Source organism: Chinchilla lanigera, unplaced genomic scaffold (genome assembly GCF_000276665.1).
Source record: "Chinchilla lanigera isolate Chin_1 unplaced genomic scaffold, ChiLan1.0 scaffold00078, whole genome shotgun sequence".
NCBI lineage: Eukaryota > Metazoa > Chordata > Mammalia > Rodentia > Chinchillidae > Chinchilla > Chinchilla lanigera.
This window is the reverse complement of record NW_004955479.1, coordinates 3,621,009-3,639,604: the sequence shown is the minus strand read 5'-3', so window position 1 is coordinate 3,639,604 and position 18,596 is coordinate 3,621,009. Positions and strand designations below refer to the sequence as shown.

General features: G+C 37.1%; 1 protein-coding gene across 1 annotated transcript in view; it reads right to left on the bottom strand.

Annotated features, from left to right (window-relative positions):
* Positions 1 to 18,596, bottom strand: part of Ptprz1 (protein tyrosine phosphatase, receptor-type, Z polypeptide 1) — a 122,568-nt gene that overhangs the window by 94,621 nt on the left and 9,351 nt on the right. The window contains exon 2 of the mRNA XM_013503257.1: positions 14,488 to 14,553. Within this exon, the coding sequence (XP_013358711.1) occupies positions 14,488 to 14,553 (66 nt within the window). The remainder of the gene's footprint in view (positions 1 to 14,487; positions 14,554 to 18,596) is intronic.

Here is an 18,596-nt window from a genome sequence, read left to right as displayed (position 1 = left end):
AATGAACGTGAAGTGAAGATACTGAGCCACAGCAGAGAAGAAAATCAAGTTGTGTGATACTCAAGTGCCCTCAAAGGAATCCTGGCTAGATCAGATCTGTGTAAAATACTAATATATAGTAATATGGCCATTTTTCTAAGAGAATATCTATGTCCACACTAATTAGAATTTATTATCTATTCCTTAAGGATATACGGTACATGATTAATAGAGTATTTCCAATTTCATTGGTCACTGAAGTAGTTCTCATACAGTAGGCAGAAATAGGACCTTAGGTCAATACATAAACATAAAGTCCCATTACAGAGAGGTGGTAACAAGAGGTAGAAGATTTCCTGTGATGCAAAACAATTTCTTCAGTCATCCCAAGAATAAAAAATAATTTAGTTAAATTTATATTACATAAGACATTCAAACTACCTTTCTCCCAACTCAACATTAAAACAAATACATATTTAGTGTAGAAAAATTAGAAGATTCAGATAAACAAAAGATAAAAATAAAAGGTAGTCATAACTCACTCCAGAAATGACTGTTCTTAATACATGCCTTCAAAAAAAAACTATTCATGTTTGTAAGGGAAAAAACAGACTAACCTCATAGCTTGAAAATCAATTGCTTTGAAACTTATAAAATTGGATACTTAACACATCTCAATGAAAAAAAATTTGATCCTGAACTCCTCTGTTTGGTACTTGAGGCACAAACCAGAACTTGTCAGTGTCCAAGTGCCGGTTGCCTGCCCTTTCCAGGGGAAGCAATTTGTTGGTCCTCATCCTTTCTGGTACTCACGGTGCCTCTTGGAGCCAGCTGACTTACTAGTACCGCAGTACCGCTGCAGCCCACATACCATGGCCCTATTGATCTTCACTGTCCATCTCTGACTGGATTAAGAGGCTCCTGGAGGACTGACTGGATTATTATGGTGCTCTCCTTATCAATGGATTAATCCATCGGGGAATTCAGAGCGGAATGGGCTAGTAGGCCATGGGGTCATGCAGATGCGACCTCGGGAGCAGCATCCAGTTCCTACCTGTGTCCTCTCTGGCATTTTCCCATGCTTGCTTCCAGTGTCCCGTGAGGTGAAAAGCTTCCTCTGCTCGCCTTTTTGCAGTGGTGCTCCTGCTTGAGTTATAAGCCCAAAGTAACCTCTCCTCTAAGTTGCAAGTCAGGTATTTTGTGTGAGCAATGGTAAAGCTGACATCTACCCCAGAATTCAAATCTCAATATCTTTATGCCTTTTCTTATTTCCTACCTCAATGAAATAAAAGTAGTAGGTGTATTCATAAGAATTCTTTTTTTTTTTTTTCTGGTATCAGGGATTGAACTCACGACGTTGCGCTTGCCAGGCAGGTGCTGTGCCACTGAGCTAAATCCCCAGTCCCTCATAAGAATTCTTAGTACAACGTCCTGTAAATCAAGACCCAAGTTCAAGTTCTCTGTCTTCTGGACACTTTTTGACACTGTGCAAGAGACTTCATCTCTCTGATTTTTTAAAATTCTAAAGTAGAGGCACAGTTACTTTGCAGCTTTACTGCGTCATGAATACACCTCTGCCGTGCATATAATAGAGACCACGCTCTGAGAAAAAGAGGAACAAGGTGTGGAAACAGCCACGTGAATGTGCTGCAGCAAGGAGGACACAGAGTATCATAAAGCAAGGGATCTTCTCTGCCTGGGGCCATGAGGACAGGAAAACTTTGCTTGAAAGAGGTGTGGAGGTCTGATATTCAAGTAACATGGCTAGGAATAGCCAGAATCAGAAACTTGCGTTTGGAGGGGCTGGCGTAGCAGCAGGAAGAGGGAAAGGTTATTTTGAGAGATGGAACAGTATAGGTGGACTGCAAGCAGATCATTAACTCATTGAGTGCCATGTGCAGGTGATGGGGAGCAACTGAAGGGATTTAAACAGAAGCACCATACAGCGAGATCTGTAATTTAGAAAAACACAGTACAATACAGAAGATTTATCTCACTTTAATAATTTTACTCAGCACTTTTATATATCAGGTACCATTCTAAGTGCTTTGTATGTACTGACTCATCCAATCATGATGGCACTCCTTGAAGCAGACACTGTTATGATCTTTAACAGATTAGGAAATCTAAAATAAAAGAGTTGGGGGCTAAGGATTTAGTTCAGTGACACAGCGCCCGCCTGGCAAGTGCAAGGTCATGAGTTCAGTTCCTGGTATTGGAAAAAAAAACCCAAAAAAAGAAAATAAAAAAATAAAAGAGTTGCTGTCTTAGTTTTAAAGCCAAGCAGACAGAGGACTGACTGCAGAGCTTGTATTCTTATCAGACAAACTAACAAAAGAACCCTCACCAACTCAGCTCTATTAGAATTATGTCCATGTAGTAATCTTTATTTCTTGGTGAGCTTCCTCTGAAGATGTGTGACAATGTTGATTAGCCCTGTGTGCTCAGAGCCCTCTCACTTTTGGAATGTATAACCCCCCCCCCCACACACACACACACACACTATCTTTTGAACTCTTTCACTAGTTCTTTCTCTTTTGGCTTACTAACTGAAACACTGACTACAATCATGCCAAGCATCCCTTAAATACAAGCATCAATAACTAAAAGTTTGTTACTGCCCACCAAAATACGGTGCTATCTAGAATTGCGAACAGAGTGGAAATACTAGAAAGAATGCACAAATCACTAAGAAGTTTGTCTCATCACATTCCTAGATTTCTGTCCAAAGGTGAGAGGCAGGAGCACATGAATTTCTCTCACCTACAGTTCCTCACATAGCTGCTCTCTTTGCTCAGAACAATTCTTCACCATGCTGGCTTAGTTTCTATTTATACTTTATATAAATTTAAATTCCTTTTCTCTAGGAAACCTTTCCTGAGCCCATTATGCTGAGGGCCCCTAGTCCTTGTGTAAGCATAATCTATAATTGTAGCATTTATCACGCTTTCTTGAAATCACATTTTGTCATCATTGTTTTATGATTGCGATTGTTTTCACTCATGACTGCATCTCCAATGTCTAGCATGGTGTGTGCTTCAGCATGAGTACTGATTAAACTAATGATACCTCAACACTTTAAATTTTCCTACTATTCAGGTTGGAGGCAAGCCAGAGAAATGATGAGGTGTTGACGCCTTCTCTCTCTAATACATGTTGATGGAACCTAAAAATCTTCTCAGGAGGCTCTATGAAGGTATTATATGCATAAATGTGGCTAATTTTCAAAAACAAACTTTTGTAATTTTGGAAAAAACATTACATATAATTTATAGAAAAAATGATGCAAAAAATCAAACTCTCTGGAGATGCTTATGAAATACACAAGAATGGAAACCATACATGTAAAGACTGGATAAGCCACTCATGAGTTATCAGTAATCTAATTTGGCATACATCAATTTGTGTTTCCCCTTTGGCACTGATTCTGTGTGGGTCTGACATTGTTTCAATTTTTAGGTGATAAAGCGTTATGAAATATAGCCTTTCCTGCTTTTCCAATTCATTAAGATTTATAGGTATGTCTCATAGGCTAGAACTTGTTCTACATTCACTCCACAACATTTTATACTTATTTTTTGTATATGTCGGTTGCAAGGAAGATCTGGACTGGTCCCCTGATACTATGTTTTTACTAATCACTATTCCTCCTAGGTGAAATTAATTCTGTACTGGAGGAAGTAAAATATGATTAGTAAATATTTATTGAGTACCTACTGTATTGGGGATACAGTGAAGAAAGCTGCTTATGTAGAAGCTTATGTTTTCCACTTCCTTGAGTTACTTAGACATACATGACATTGACTTGAAAGCGGTACACGGCGACACATCTATTCAGAGGTCACAGGAATATATGGAAGAAGAATAGGCAAATATAAGGACAAACAAAGTTTTTAAAGAGAAATTTAATTCTCTCTGTTGAAAATAGGGAAGAGACTTATCCCTTTTTTTCCTAAAACTTTTACTTTAGAAAATGGATCATCATTAGCACCTTCTCTTCCCTTCCTTCTGAAAGCTAGATAGGCCTTTTGCCACATTATGACCCAAGTTGTCCCTTTCAAGAACCCTGAGGCTGGTCTTTTTGAAATGCTAACACACAGAAAGATGGTATCTCACCACCAATTTCTGTATGAAGGCAGCAGTCTTACTTCTACAGACTCCTTGCTGTAACTTGTGAAGGTACTGCTTGTGATAGAGATTTGTTTTGCCTCTTAATAAAGACAATAAGCCAACCCAGATGGGAACTACAGTTCCCTGGTAAGCTCTGGATAAACTGTGCGCAACCAGTTCCTATCAAATTCTCCCACAGGAAAACTAGTTATTGCTTACTTTGAAGGCACGTATGCAATGAGTTATATCTGTTTGGTTATAGAAGGGGGTGAGATTCCTTTCTGTTTTTGCAATCTCTTAGTGAGTACTTGTGATTCATACCACACGTTTAATGCTTGTCCAAAAACAAAACTCCTTTCTCTCTCTACTGTCTTTATGGAGAGGATTTCTGAGTTGGGATAAATTTTGTTTTTAATTACATTAAGATATTATTACAGTAATTATCAATAGCAGAAGCTACAATAGCATTAATAAAAAGTGACCAAGTCTAGAAGTAAAATTTTAGCTGTTTCCGATATGTCTGCACTCACCTATGTACACAACATATCATTTTCCTTAAAAGATGTTTTTACAATGAGATATAAGAGGAAACCATTCACCAGACTGACACAGTATTTGTCAGGGAAGATGACGGCCCAGATTTCCACACTTCGGAGACCTCAGCATTGATGGGAAACGAGCAGCAAAGCATCTCCATGGTCTCCCTCTCCGTCTGGGTGTGGTCTCCTCTCTCCACTTGTCATCAGCAGCTATTCTACTAAGCCAGAGAGCTGAGCAGCATCTCCTACAGGAGTACAGATCAGTCTGTGTGGACAAAAAATCTGACTTTGGTTCCACCCTTGCCTCTGCTGTGTGGTCATTTGGGCCACGGTCCGCTGTTTACCAGGTCAGGATGCCTCTCGCGCTTCTGCTGCTCTCCGTGCGTCTGTCTGCCTTGCACTCCCAGGGTTCTAGTCTCCGCTTCTCATTTCTGCCTCTTTCAGAAAGAGACTCACATCCCCTGAGAGGTGTTGCTTGAGCTCTTGTGTTTGCAGGACAGAGCGTGCAGGCCTTTGAGAGCGAGGGAGGCTCTGGGTGGGGAGTGACTGAGCAGGACAGCTAGCGGCAGCACGCTGGCTCTGGAGAGTGCCGCTGCTGACGCTAAGCTCTGTACTCAGCTTTTGCACCACGGTTTCCCCTCAATTACCCTAACTGCTTCTCCAGGGCTTGTTACTTCTCCCTCTGTTCTGATTCTGGCTTCCATCAGGCCTGCTATCTGCAGATTACCTGCCACTACTCTACAGGTCTGAACCCTCCCCCACCAGGGTTCAAGCCTTCTCCCTTCCCTTGGAACCTTCTACAATCAGAAGAACTCCAGTTTCTCTTCAGATCATACAAATCTTTTGCCTTTTAGCATCAGAAGAAGAATCCAGGCACGTGTTAGACATATAACAGGGTACTGTATGAAAGAAGCTCCCTAAACCATCTATTCCGGTTTGGATGCCTGCTGTGTCAGAGGGCACAAAGAACCCCAAGATTCTCTGCATTCCAGCCAGGAGAGGTCCTACCTGTCGTGCAGTCAAGGGGACTCCAACCTGAACAAGACTACATGGTTAAAGCAGGGATGCAGTATTCACAGACAGAAAGATAGATGAATATTCAAATATATATTTTATCCCCTAAGGAATAGAGGAAATAAAATCCATCAGTTCTAAGTATAGCTGAATATATTTTAAAATCAGTTTGGGATTCAGTGTCTCAGTCATTGAAATGTATTTCATTTCATGAAAAATTTTCCTGGATATTAGAAATACGTCATTTACATATTTTTCATCTTTTTACTCTTTAGAAACTCTAGATTTAAAGAACTGCCCTGCAGAAAACATACAAAATGGAATCTATATAAGTTTTACACTTGGCTTTTACTGGGACATAAACAAAAGAAGGTGGCATGGGTCAAATTAAAATGATCAGAAGGACATTTGCCTCAGAGTTTAGCACACTGAAGTGAATTCTGCATGACAATACGAATCACAGCTGAATCTTTTTTGTTTATTAACCATGTAATTTTCTCTTCCCTTTTTCTTTTGCTGAAACATGTCTATTTCAAGAAATAGATTATTCCAGAGTAAGGAATGAAGAGTGCAAATAAAGGTGATCCAAAGGGGTAAGAGGCACAATGCATCACAAAGGCAAAAGATTCACGCATAGACAGAAGCAGCCAGGCTGCTGCTGAGCTACCTCAGACTTGCCTAGTCTCCTGAAGATTCTACTAAATACTGTCTGCAGGAATAGCTACGGGGCTCAGTCAGGGACTCAGTACATTCTAACCGTTCACAGAGTAGACACTAGCACAAAGCTTTGCAAATAGGAAATATAACCAGTGATTTTCATTGTGATGCTATTCTGCAGCTACATCTTTATTTTTTAATTCTAAAGGAAATGATAACTGCAAACAATTTTAAAACACTTGTGTTTTTAATCACCAAAGAAAATTTTCATGTATCTATCACATTGTTCTGGAAAATGTATACATTGTCCAATGGCTAAACTAAGCTTATTAATTTCTGCATTACCTTGCATCTTTAGTATTTTGGGAAGATAAGAACCCTTAAACTTTACCCTCATAGCTATTATCAAGAACATAATGCAAGTAAACTCTGGGCTTTGGACTATCCAATTTGACTTTGTTTCACTGCCAATAGTACAAATGTTAGGCAAACTTAAAAAATATATAGATGATAAGAAACACCTGTCTGTAAAACGCATTCAAGCAGATCAACTCCTAAATCCTTGTGTAAGATTATCAGATAACCCAGCCTCGTTCAATCAGTTTGGGCTCAAGTTAAGATCCTGCCAAGTAATAATCACTTGGAATTTTAGTAGTGTGTATGACCCTTCCTCAGAGAGCTGTCCTGCAACAAGGAGACACACTTCTCTGGTCTACACACAATCACCAAGAGCACTGTCACAAACTTTTAAGATTAGAAAAATGGAAATACAGAGCAGCAAGCAGCCTGCTCAGTCCACAGGGCAGCACTGACCACTGTGCTCCAGGACCCGAAAGTCTTTGTGAAAGCCTCTGACAGTCAGCCCAGCAGAGACCCCACATCCCATCTTATGTGAAGACACAACACTGGAGATCTTGGCGAACTACCTTGCCTTTCTTAGCCGAAACTAACCCAGATAAGTTGAAAATATTTCTTCTCAACAAATTTGTCAAAAACGCTTTCTTTTGCAAAACAGAAGGGGACCAAGAAGTGGAGAGAGGGGTGAGAGAGGGTGAGACCAGGATTACGATATGCTCTCTACACGTGCCAGCTTCTCACGAAGAACGTAATCATTACATACTGCGAACGCACCAATTTAAAGAAACACAAGACGCTAGTTAAAGCGAAACCACAGCAAAATACATGAGTGGAAGAAACGCACCGTGGCCCAGTGTGAGTGGTGTACTGTAAAAGTGAGGACGCGCTCCTCAGGTCTCACCACGTTCACCTCCTCTCTCCAGGGGTGGCCGTGACCTGTCTGCCTTCCCAGGGCTCCTTCCCACGCCCATAGTAACGTATAACTTTAAATAGAAAGGGGCTAATTCTATAGGCAGCAGTCCAAAGCTGTAGTTTTTACCCTTCAGTTGGAAATGAGAAATGAACAATCTTTTTTTTTTTTATGAGGATTCATGAATCAAAGAAAAAAACCCCATAATTTACTCAAAGAGTATCCCAGATTCTAGAAGTAAAGAAAAATATAGGCAAGCCATAGACATCAATCATTATTCTACAGGAGTCCAAATTTTCTTTGAGTCAAGTTTGTTATATTTTCTCCTAGGTTAAGACAAGGAAAGCTCTAAACCTAACTATATTAAAAAATAAAGCCAAATACACAAAATCGCACTATATACAACCTTATATAGTGGTACTTTTGTTTTCGGTAAGTAGTGTATTGTAGTCTTTGTACTTGTCAGGACGGGAAGGCTATTTAGACAGGAAACTCTATTTAAGGAAATAGAATTAACTCAGTATTTCAAGCCTCCTTTCTGAGTTACCCGGCCAAGTCTAACAGTGAAGCATGTGTAGCCAGACAGACAGTTTTTTGACTAAAACTTTACAGGTGTTTGGTAAGAACATTTGAGGACAAATTGGTATAAAATTTTCAGTCCCAAGTTGCTTTAAAAAATAAAGAGAAACAATATAATATTCTATAAATCTTGGAAAGAAGGTTCTTTTTCAGTAGTCACTACTTCTAAGAATATAGCAATTACATTTCATCATTTCTGATGATCTTATTGTTGCCTGAGGCTGCAATCACGGATCTAACAACTCAGTGGCAAGGAAAGTAATCTTAAGCCATATGTGTTTGTGATATTAAAAAAGAGAACAAGACTTAGTCTCTTTTTTCATTGAATTGTCTTGGTTTAAACATTGCCATAGAAAGTAGAAGGTTATGGTACTAAGAAGAATGAAATGCATTTTCTGAAACTCTTAAATGGAATGTGGTGTGGAAATAATCATCCTCTCAGGGTTGACATTCCCAGGTTCACACTTCACTCTCTTATCACAGGTGCCAAAGTAAGCCCTGCTTACCCTCCACTAATAACTTTTCAAATGGCAGTGGTTCCACTGTACTGACCAACCCTGACACATCTTTGCACAACAACAGCACACATCTTGAACAGACATACTGCTTTCAATCTATGTAAAAAGCACAATTAGAGGAGGAATCTTTTCCACCCTGTTTCTCCACCCATCTGCTAGCTAATAAGAATTCTATTTTTATTTCCCATGTTATACTTGAATAATCTTCCATAAACAACTTCAGCTTAAGTGACTCCATTTAAATACTGTTGAATGTGTCATTCAATGCTTTTAAATGGCTTGTGGGAGCATAATGAAGTCTCTTACAGAAAAATGCTGTTATAATTTGACTTTTATTAGAAGAATTCTCCATGTACAGACACTCAGTGAGAATTGCTTTTTTCTAGGACTCCAGCTAATTTGATGAATTTTAATGATAACACAAGCCCAGCCTGGTTGTGCAGGCCTGTGATTTTAGGGCTCTGGAAGGATAATGCAGGAAGACAGCAAGTTCAAGCCTCACTAGGGAAACTTAGCAACTTAGTGAGACTCTGTCTAAAATTAAAAAATAAAGATGGAGTTTGGGACATGGCTCAGTGTGAAAGCTCTGGGTTCAATTCCTAATACTGCACAAACAAAGTGCACAAACATATACCTCAACAAGACAGGCTATTATACATGGAGGTAGGGGTATACGTGGTCAAGACCAATGTATTTGAATCATTCATGAAATTAGTTACATTTAAGAATCTTAAATCTTAGAGCTAACATTCTGGAATTTTATACAACTATCAGTTTTTAATATTCTAGGTCGAATAATAAACATGGATATTGAAAAATATTACCAAACATTACATACATACTTGCATTAAAATAAAAAGAATAAATTTTATTGAAAGGAACAGTGAAGGCTTAATTTTTTGATCAGTTTTGCTTGTCTATATCTGGCAATGTGAACAACGACTTTGAAGATAACAATATGCAATATAACAACCACTCTTGATTTCCTATTGTCTTATTCTGAAATTCTGTATCATTACTGATGTTTTTTATTCTCTTTAAAATTAAGCAAATAAACTTTAAAGTGAACAATCCACTCACTATAGATTTGGCTTTGGACTGATTTTCTTGGGAGAGACACACTGATTTAGATAAATAATTTTATTGTTTTCTTTCTGATGCTCAAGGAATTCAGACAAAATAACAAACCTACACTCTGTTTGAAATAAATAGTTGTAAAATGTCCTCATCACTCTTTATGGCAGTGTGGCACTCCACTGTGCGTAAATACCACATTTTCCTTATCCATTCATGGGTTGATGAATATATATGCCGTTTCCAAGATCTATCTGTTATAAACTGTGCTGCTCTAAAGTGGGTGTGCATTATTCCTATAATATGAAGGGAGAGTAAAGAGATAGATATTTATATCTCTATTTATACCCACCTATATCTATCTATACCTGCCTATATCTACCTGTATCTATATAGAATAGGAATATCTCTAGGAAAGGTATCTATAAGGGGGCAGGTGGCTCAGACGGAATTTCTAGTTTTAGTTTTTTGAGGAATCTCTACACTAAAGAAAGATAAACTCAAAGCATTTATAGGTAAATGGATGCAACTGGAGAATATAATTTTAAAGAGACAAATCAAACATACGAGCTCAAGTATCACGTGGTATCTCTTATATGAGAAACACAAACCATATACATACATGTACAAATAAAGAGCAAAATAGAAGGGAGGTAAATATAAAGTAGGGAGATGTTCAAATACTTCCCCAAATTACATATTCCACTGCTTCAAAAGTACTTTAATATATATGCTAATTTGTTTAATTTATAGTATTATGACTTTATCTTAGGTCACTGAAAAGAAAGTTTCATGTATATTGTTTATATTTTTTTTGTAAGAATCTTTTTGGCTTATGTCTAAACCAAAACTAACTACTTTGATGATAACAATATTTATTGTATAAACTACTGTTACTTATTCTTTGTTCTGAAATTTATTTTATTTTTTTCATAAAATAAAAAAAGTCCTCATCACTGGTCTTTTCCTAAGATCCTCAAATACTCTAGAAGTAACTTTCCAAATCAACTGGTAGCATTAATAGAAGTATAGTAACTCATGAAAAAATGCAAGAACTGTGGTAAAATTTTATTCTGGGACCAGCATTCCCAAATCATGAGTAACCATTATCTACATAAGTCACTTAAAAAGACACCCCTCACCAACTACTGCCCAGATGTTGACATCAGCAGATCTTTACAGAAAGGCGGAACGGTCTTTGTGATGTCATCTTGTTCTTTAGGGATGCTCTACAAGCCTTCGCTGTGTCTTTTAACATGTTTCTCATCTTTATTAGAAGGATAAAAATTATTAGAGGGTCATTTCTTACAAAACACTAGGAATTCTCTCTGAGAGGAAAATAAAGACAAAATGATTGCAGTTGTCAGATATAAAGTTATAAAGTATATAAAATTACAAAGTTTTGAAAAGACAACCATAGTATTTTATTATGTTAGTAAAGAAACTTACAACCTCACTGATAGCATAAATAAACACACACGTGGAAGTTTCGTTCCTTGATATATACATGCTGCTTTCATGTGCTTGCTTTGGCAGCACACATGCATAATGCTTTCAGTCTAACACCTACTTGCCCTTTGTAAAAGCAAGTGACATTACCCACCGTAAAGAATATAAAGTGATGCCGACAGGAACAGACTAGCAAATACTTTCTACAAAATTTTGTATCTTTTTCCTTGCATTTGTCTTTGATGATTGTTTTATTTTAGACAGTATTATTTTAATAAAGTCAAAGTAAGGGAAAATATGTTGACTTAAAAATCTTACTTCCAATTTAAAGATACTCAAAAGGTACCATGGCCTTTTACTTAAAATAACTTAAAAATCTGTACATGGCATGAGGTATTCATATAATAGAGGAAAATTGCCTTAGGACCTAGAATCAAGTCCAGAGAATATAAGACCCAAATTTACTCCAAAAGAATATGTAATATGTATACTTAATAAAAACACAAGTGAAATTATTTATGTAAATATAAGGATCATTTTTAAAAAATATTAGTTCTCCATGTATACCATTCTTACTAAATTTATCATTTTCTCAGGTAGCATTTATTTTCCAGATATACCCCAAAGCCCTAATTTACATCCCACTGTTTGGGGTATGTCTTGGTTACTTTTCTCTCCTTGCTGAGACAAAATACCCAACGCCCAAAACGAAGGAAGGAAAGGTTTATTTAGCTCACAGTTTGTGGAGGTTTCAGTCCATACTTGGCTGGCTCCAAGGCAGAGGATAGCAAAGCAACAAGAGCAAGGGGGGAATGGCAGCCGAACAGCAAACAGCCAGAGCAAACCGGAGGAATGGCGGCAAGCAGCCTCTTTCCCTGCCTTACATTGTAAACAGGCTACCCCCACCTAAGGGGCGTGTAGCTCTCACATAATCACCATGCCCTCCTCTTCCACAGGCTCAGGATGTACACAAAGTAAGTATCCTGGCTTCCTGCTGAGTCACTTAGCCAAACCTCTAGAATCCCCAAGTTGACACAATGTTTCAACCATAACAGGGTATTTTAAGAATGAAATAACTAGGAAAATGCAAGTTAAAAATATTTTATTTTTACTGACAAAATTGATTAAAATTTTAAAAATTATTATTAATTAAAATGTGGCAAAGTGGATAAATTTATTTTTGACTTTAATTTTATTATATTTATGAAAATGATTAAAATTTGGGTTCTCTGATCCAATGTTTATTAAAATCCATTTTTTTCTCAAAAGGTCCTGCTTAGGCAGTACACAGAATTTGAAATGCTTATCCCTGAAGCATAATAGCAAAACAGAAAGAAAGAAACTATATTTAAATAATTAAAATGGGTTAGATTTATGGGTAATTTTTGTTCTGATATTTTTTTCAGAATTTAAAACACATATATGTATTTGAGAGGTTTATAAATAATTATTTTAAGTGGACAAATTTTTTTTGGTCTTTTTTTGAGACAGGGTTTTGCTATGCAATTCAGGCTGGCCTTGAGCCCACTTTGTAGCCCAGGCTAGCCTCTAACCTGCAATGCTCCTCCTGCCTCAGCCTCCCAAGTGCTGGGATTACAAGCGTGTGCCACCATGCCCGGCTAAGTGGACAAATTGAGGGTACATCTTTCTATACAATACTATATGGCTCTACCTCATACCGATCTACAGAATGATCCACAATATAGATATGCATCAATTTATTCATTTTTACTGCTTGGATGAACACTTTGATTATTCCCATGTTCTCACAACTTAGTTTGAAATCCTGACAGTGGGAAACAGACAAAAGCAAATTAAAACAACAAAATGCCATTCTTAAAAACTTGCCAAATTAGTAAAGATTTTCAATTATTTGGTTGGGTTGTCACTTTTATTATATATATAACATCTTTGGAGAGAATTTAGGCAGTAAGCATCAAGAATCTTGAGAGTATTTATTTTTTTCTATTCAGTAATTACATATTAAGGACTCACCAGTCAGCACTTGATAAAAATGAAATAAAAGCATATCTTTCATCTATCTGTTCCTTACAAAAGCTTTATCCAAAATAGGAGAATGGTTAACTAATAAAATTTATTAAATTTAATATTCATAGCCATTAGACCTCATGATCAATCAGCAAGAGTCACTAAAAAGAGGAAAGGCTCAAAAATAATTATGAGTAAGTTGAAGACATAACCATACATATAAAATATACAAACTTAGGATAATAAAACTCTCCAGAGAGCAATTTTTAGTGGTTATTTCTGAATGGGGAGAAGAGAGATAGATCTTTATCTACATCTGTATCTTCATCTATATGCATATCTATATTTCTACATCTATATGCATATCTGTATTTCTACTGATTAGTGTTTGAACATATCTTCTACAATGAGTATTTTTTGCCATCAATATAAGAATAGAACAAGAAAGAGAATGGATGTCTGTTTACAAAATTCAACATGTTTCTGGGCTTCATCTATAAAAACAGTCCAAGTTACCCAGGCTCATGGCAAACCCCTTCTCATCTGATTTTATTTTTCTCCACCCACTCTTAACTCTGGTGAGTACCCAACTCGAATACTCGGCACTGTACCACCTGGTCTCCAGTTACGCTGCAATTCCTCCAAATTCCATCCATGTTCTTCCAATCAGGCCTGGGGTGTCTCTTCTCCCCAGGGTTTCTGATCAGAACTTTTGGTTTTAAATATTTTCAGCTGGCTTCAGATATTCATAATGTTCCAAGCCAAGGCTGGGTAATCTGACAAAATCATTTCAGATGCTGATTCTAGTGAACTCAGCCACACTGAGGAGGAAGTCCCTTTTGAAACCAAGAATCCCATCAACTTTTATTTATGAATAAAAATAATCACTAGCATTATCATAACAATAGCAGCTAATATTGAGAGCTTTCTACCAAGAGGAGGTCTGTATCAACGCCTTGATGTTTCATTTATCTCATTTAATGCTCATACTAGCCTTCAATTTCATAGATAAAAACAACAACACATCAATTTAGCCTCTAGTGGGTTATGAATATTTCCAAAGATACACAGCCAGTGTGAGTCTAACATTCAAACCCAGCTCTATATGCCATAATATCTACACTACCAAGTTTGCTTATAGAAAGCCCACCAGGAATCATTTTGTTTTGGATACACTTTGTTAATTAATTCAACTATCATATAGCTAAGCTAAAACGATGTGTTAGGTTACAAGACTGCCTTTATATACAAAACTAGAAACAAAAACAACAAACGTTTCTACTGACTCTCATTACGTTAGTAATGCGTTTACCTGTGTAGGACCATCCAATCTCTTCAACAAGTTTTCTCTGCTGTCTGTAGTATCCATAAGCCCAATCTAAAACCAAGAAAAATGACATGATCAATGTACAGAAAAATGTGTCCCAAAGTTTAGAAATGAGAGATACCCAAGTCTTTCACACCATATATGCTTCGTGGTTTGATTATTCTTTCCCACATCGCCTTCCCAAAGTCTCCCCTCCCCACCAAGCACCACCACTGCTCACATCAAAGCCCCTGTTCAGTAGTGGATGTGAATTTTAGAAGGAACGCTTAAAGAATGTGCAAGTATAGGCAGAAACAAAGCAAATGTTCTGGGTAAACCAGGAATAACTGAGAGGCATCCTCTCAAAGACCAAGTGAATCAGGAAGGACAACTTGTTTTGTCTCCAGTTTTCTAAACATTCTGAATTAATTAAAACTACTTTGGGTTTACAACTCAAGTTTAATCTGTAAATGCTTTTAAGATCCCCAAATGTTATCCTGCTTTCAAAATTTACTTCCCTTCTATAATAAAATTGGCTGTCTTGGGAAGACTGGAATTTAAATGTGTGCCTTTCAGCTGGGAGAAAGGTTATGCTAGACTTTGGAAGTGCTTCCCCTCAGGAGGCACAGCCGTGTGTGTGTGTGTGTGTGTGTTGAAGGTGACACAGCGGGGATGGGACACTAGTCTCTGCAGCAGGAGGCTAGGAAGGCAGTGGCAGCCAAGGTCTCACTGTGTAATTCAAAATTGTGGCTAGAGGCACGCCTGCAACCAAGAAATGGGGATGCTGTGATTCACCCTCCTCCAAGTCCTTGACCCTTAAACCCAGACTCTACTAACATCATTATTCCATTTTAACTGCATTGTCGACAAAATAAATCTTTATGGGCTTATTTAGAACTTAATCCATGTTGACAGGAGTGTTTCTGTAGAAAATAAATTTACTACTGAACATTACTTTTAAATTGGGCTAAGATAACTGTACTACTAATTCTCTGGGTTTATTGAAAGGAACACTTAATGTGTAATTGTTCGATCCACCTTACTTGCCTAGATCTGGTTATCTGAGCAACCAATCTGAAGATAATAATATGTAATACAACAACCGCTGTTAATTTCCTATCATGTTGCATGAAATTCTATATCATTTTTATTATTTTTGTGCTGTTTTGTTTATGTCTTAGTTTTTATTAATTAGTTTTTATTCTTTTATCTTTAAAATATTTAAAAAAAATAAATTGGGGTTCTGCCAATGTAGCTTTCATCTGCATACACCCAAGTACACACAACACGATGGTTGCATGATTAGCTGGAGAAAGACAGAAGTATCTCTTACTTAGTCTTCATAATAGTTTTCTCTACATTGACAATTCCCAATTATTTCTGGGATGCAAGTAGCTTAAGGACATTTCAAAAGCATCATTTTCTCTTTCATGTTATCCTCTCTGATTAGTACAACATCATAGTAAATAACTTGCAAACTGTTTTATAAAAGTTAGAAGGCAGACTAGCTGTCAGAAATTCACAGATTTGTAAAAGCCAAAATTTACTTTGGAGAAATAAAGGTTTTGTTTTTACCAGAAATTTTTTAATAAATATATCTAAGTAAATATTCTCTTAGCTGTGTTGCACAGTTCAACAATTTTCAACAATAATTTTATTAAAATAAAATTTACATATCCTACAACTCACCCGTAAAAGTTCAATGGTTTTCACTATATGTATAGACCATTACTGCACACAATGTTATTTTTATTTTATTTTTTATTTGCACGTGTTTGTTATACATACTGATCCCATTCATCAAGGAGAATTTGTACCTGTACATAACATATCTCAATTCTTCTTTTCCCATTCCTCTTCACTCTCTTTAACTCTTCCCTTTCTCACTTAAGAAGCTTTGTTTCAATTTTTCCCTTCCATTCTGCTTTTCCTTATCCCTCCTCCCTCTGCCCTCCCTTGTACCCCTTCCCATTTGAACATGCTCTCCTTACTTCCCAATATCTATTCTCTGTTATGCTCCTTACTTACCCTTTGGGATTTTCAAACAAGAGAAACAATGCAATATTTAAATGTGTCTGATTTATTTTCCTTAAGATTTTGGTCTCAATGAGTATTATTTTCCTACAAATGACTCAAGTTTATCTTTATGTTTATGGCAGAGTAGTACTCCATTGTATGTAAATGCCACATTTTTTTAATCCATTTATCTTTTGATGGACATATTTGCCTTTTCCAAGATTTATCTATTATAAATTTTGCTGCTATAAATATTGATATGCATATATTAATGTGGCATGATGCTTTTAACTCCTTTGGGATGATGTCCACAAGAGGAACAGCTGGGTCAAATGGAACCTCTAGTTTTAGTTTTTTGAGGAATCTCCACAATGATTTCCACAGTGGTTGCACCAGTCTACACTCCCACCAGCAGTGGAGAAGGATACCTTTTTCCCCACAGCCTTGCCAGCATTTATTATTGATTGATTTCTTGAAAACAGTCATTTTTTCTGGAGTGAAATGGAGTCTCAGTGTTGTTTTAATCTGAATTTCCAGAATAACTGGTGATGTTGAGTATTTTTTCATATACTAATTTGCTGTTTGTACTTCTTCATCTGATGTCTATTCATTTCAGATGCCCATTTTTAGACCAGGTCTTCAAATCTGGAGAGACAGGTTTGTTTTGGGAGGTTCTAGATATTAGTCCTTTGTCTGAGGAGTAGGTGGTAAAAGTTTTCGCCATTCTATGAGTTCTTTTCACTCTGTTGGTGGTTTCTTTCACTGTGCAAAAGCTTTTTAATTTGATTGCATACAATTTTAGAATAACTTCATCACCCTCAAAACAAACTCTGTAGTTTTTACTACCATCCCATTGCCCTATCTTATCCCCAGACTTAGGCAACCAATATTCTATTTTGTCTATACACAGCTGATTTTTCTGGACTTTCCATATAGAGAGAATCATGCAGTGCATGACTTCTCGTGACCAGCACCATTCATTCTGCATGTTTTCGAAGTTCATGCACCATGCAGTATATACCAGAATTTCATATTTTACTATCTAAGAATATCCCATCGTATGGTGCATGATACAGACTTCAGTTCCACTCAGCTGCTCAGGCAGATAGCCTTCTTCCTGACTGCAGGTCTCTAACCTCTCTTGAAATGTTGCAGAGACAATTAGATAGTCTTAATAGTCATCTGACAGTTTTACAATCCAGACATCTCCTTAAGAATCTAGGAACCTTGTCTTTGAAATGCAGTCATCAAAGAAAACAGCACCCTTAAGCTCCCAGTTTCAGTGGGAGGGCAGGAGCCTAGCTTCAGTGGGAAACCTTCTCCCACGGGGCAAAAATATGAGTTTATTTTTCCTTTGGAAAAAAAATCAACTAGCAAGAACAGATGGCCTGTGACCTTCCCAGACATCCTGCAGTACTTTTCCACTAGCACATTACACCTTTTAAAAGACCTTAACCCTTGCGCTTCAGAGGAGATGAGTTCAGACTTGGTTCTGGCTTCTTTCAACTGCTGCAATAGTCTTGAACAAAGTCTTCGTTGCTTGTTTAAATTGCCAGTTGCAATTTTAGCTTTGACACTGGATGCACCATATTTTATTCATCTATTCACCAATCAATGGATACTTCTGTTGTTTCCACTTTGGGGCTATTATGAATAATGCTGTTATAAATAGTCACACATATTTGTGTTTTTATTAGGTTTGCAATTTATTTTACAAATACAATTGTCTCTTTCAAAGGTGATCATTTAAATTAATGTACATTATGGGAGTAAATGTTTCCTTGTGATAATGAAATACATACTGTTGAATGTTAGAGAGGCCTTCAGATGTCTTTTGACTCAGAATTTCTCAGTTTAGAAAAACTGTAATCCTTATTTGAGAAAGAAAACAATTAAGCCAAAGAGATGCGCTGGTGTGCATAGGCAGTCACTGAAAAGCTTGGAAACTAATGCATAGCTCCTGCTTTCAACTCCACCGATCCCTCTGAGAACTAAGGGTTCCTAACAGTCCTGGACAGGTCAGTTACTCCTCCAAGGTGTTTTCACTGGAGCTAGTATGCCTTCAAGAGAAACAAAATGAAGCAAAGCAATACCGGAAA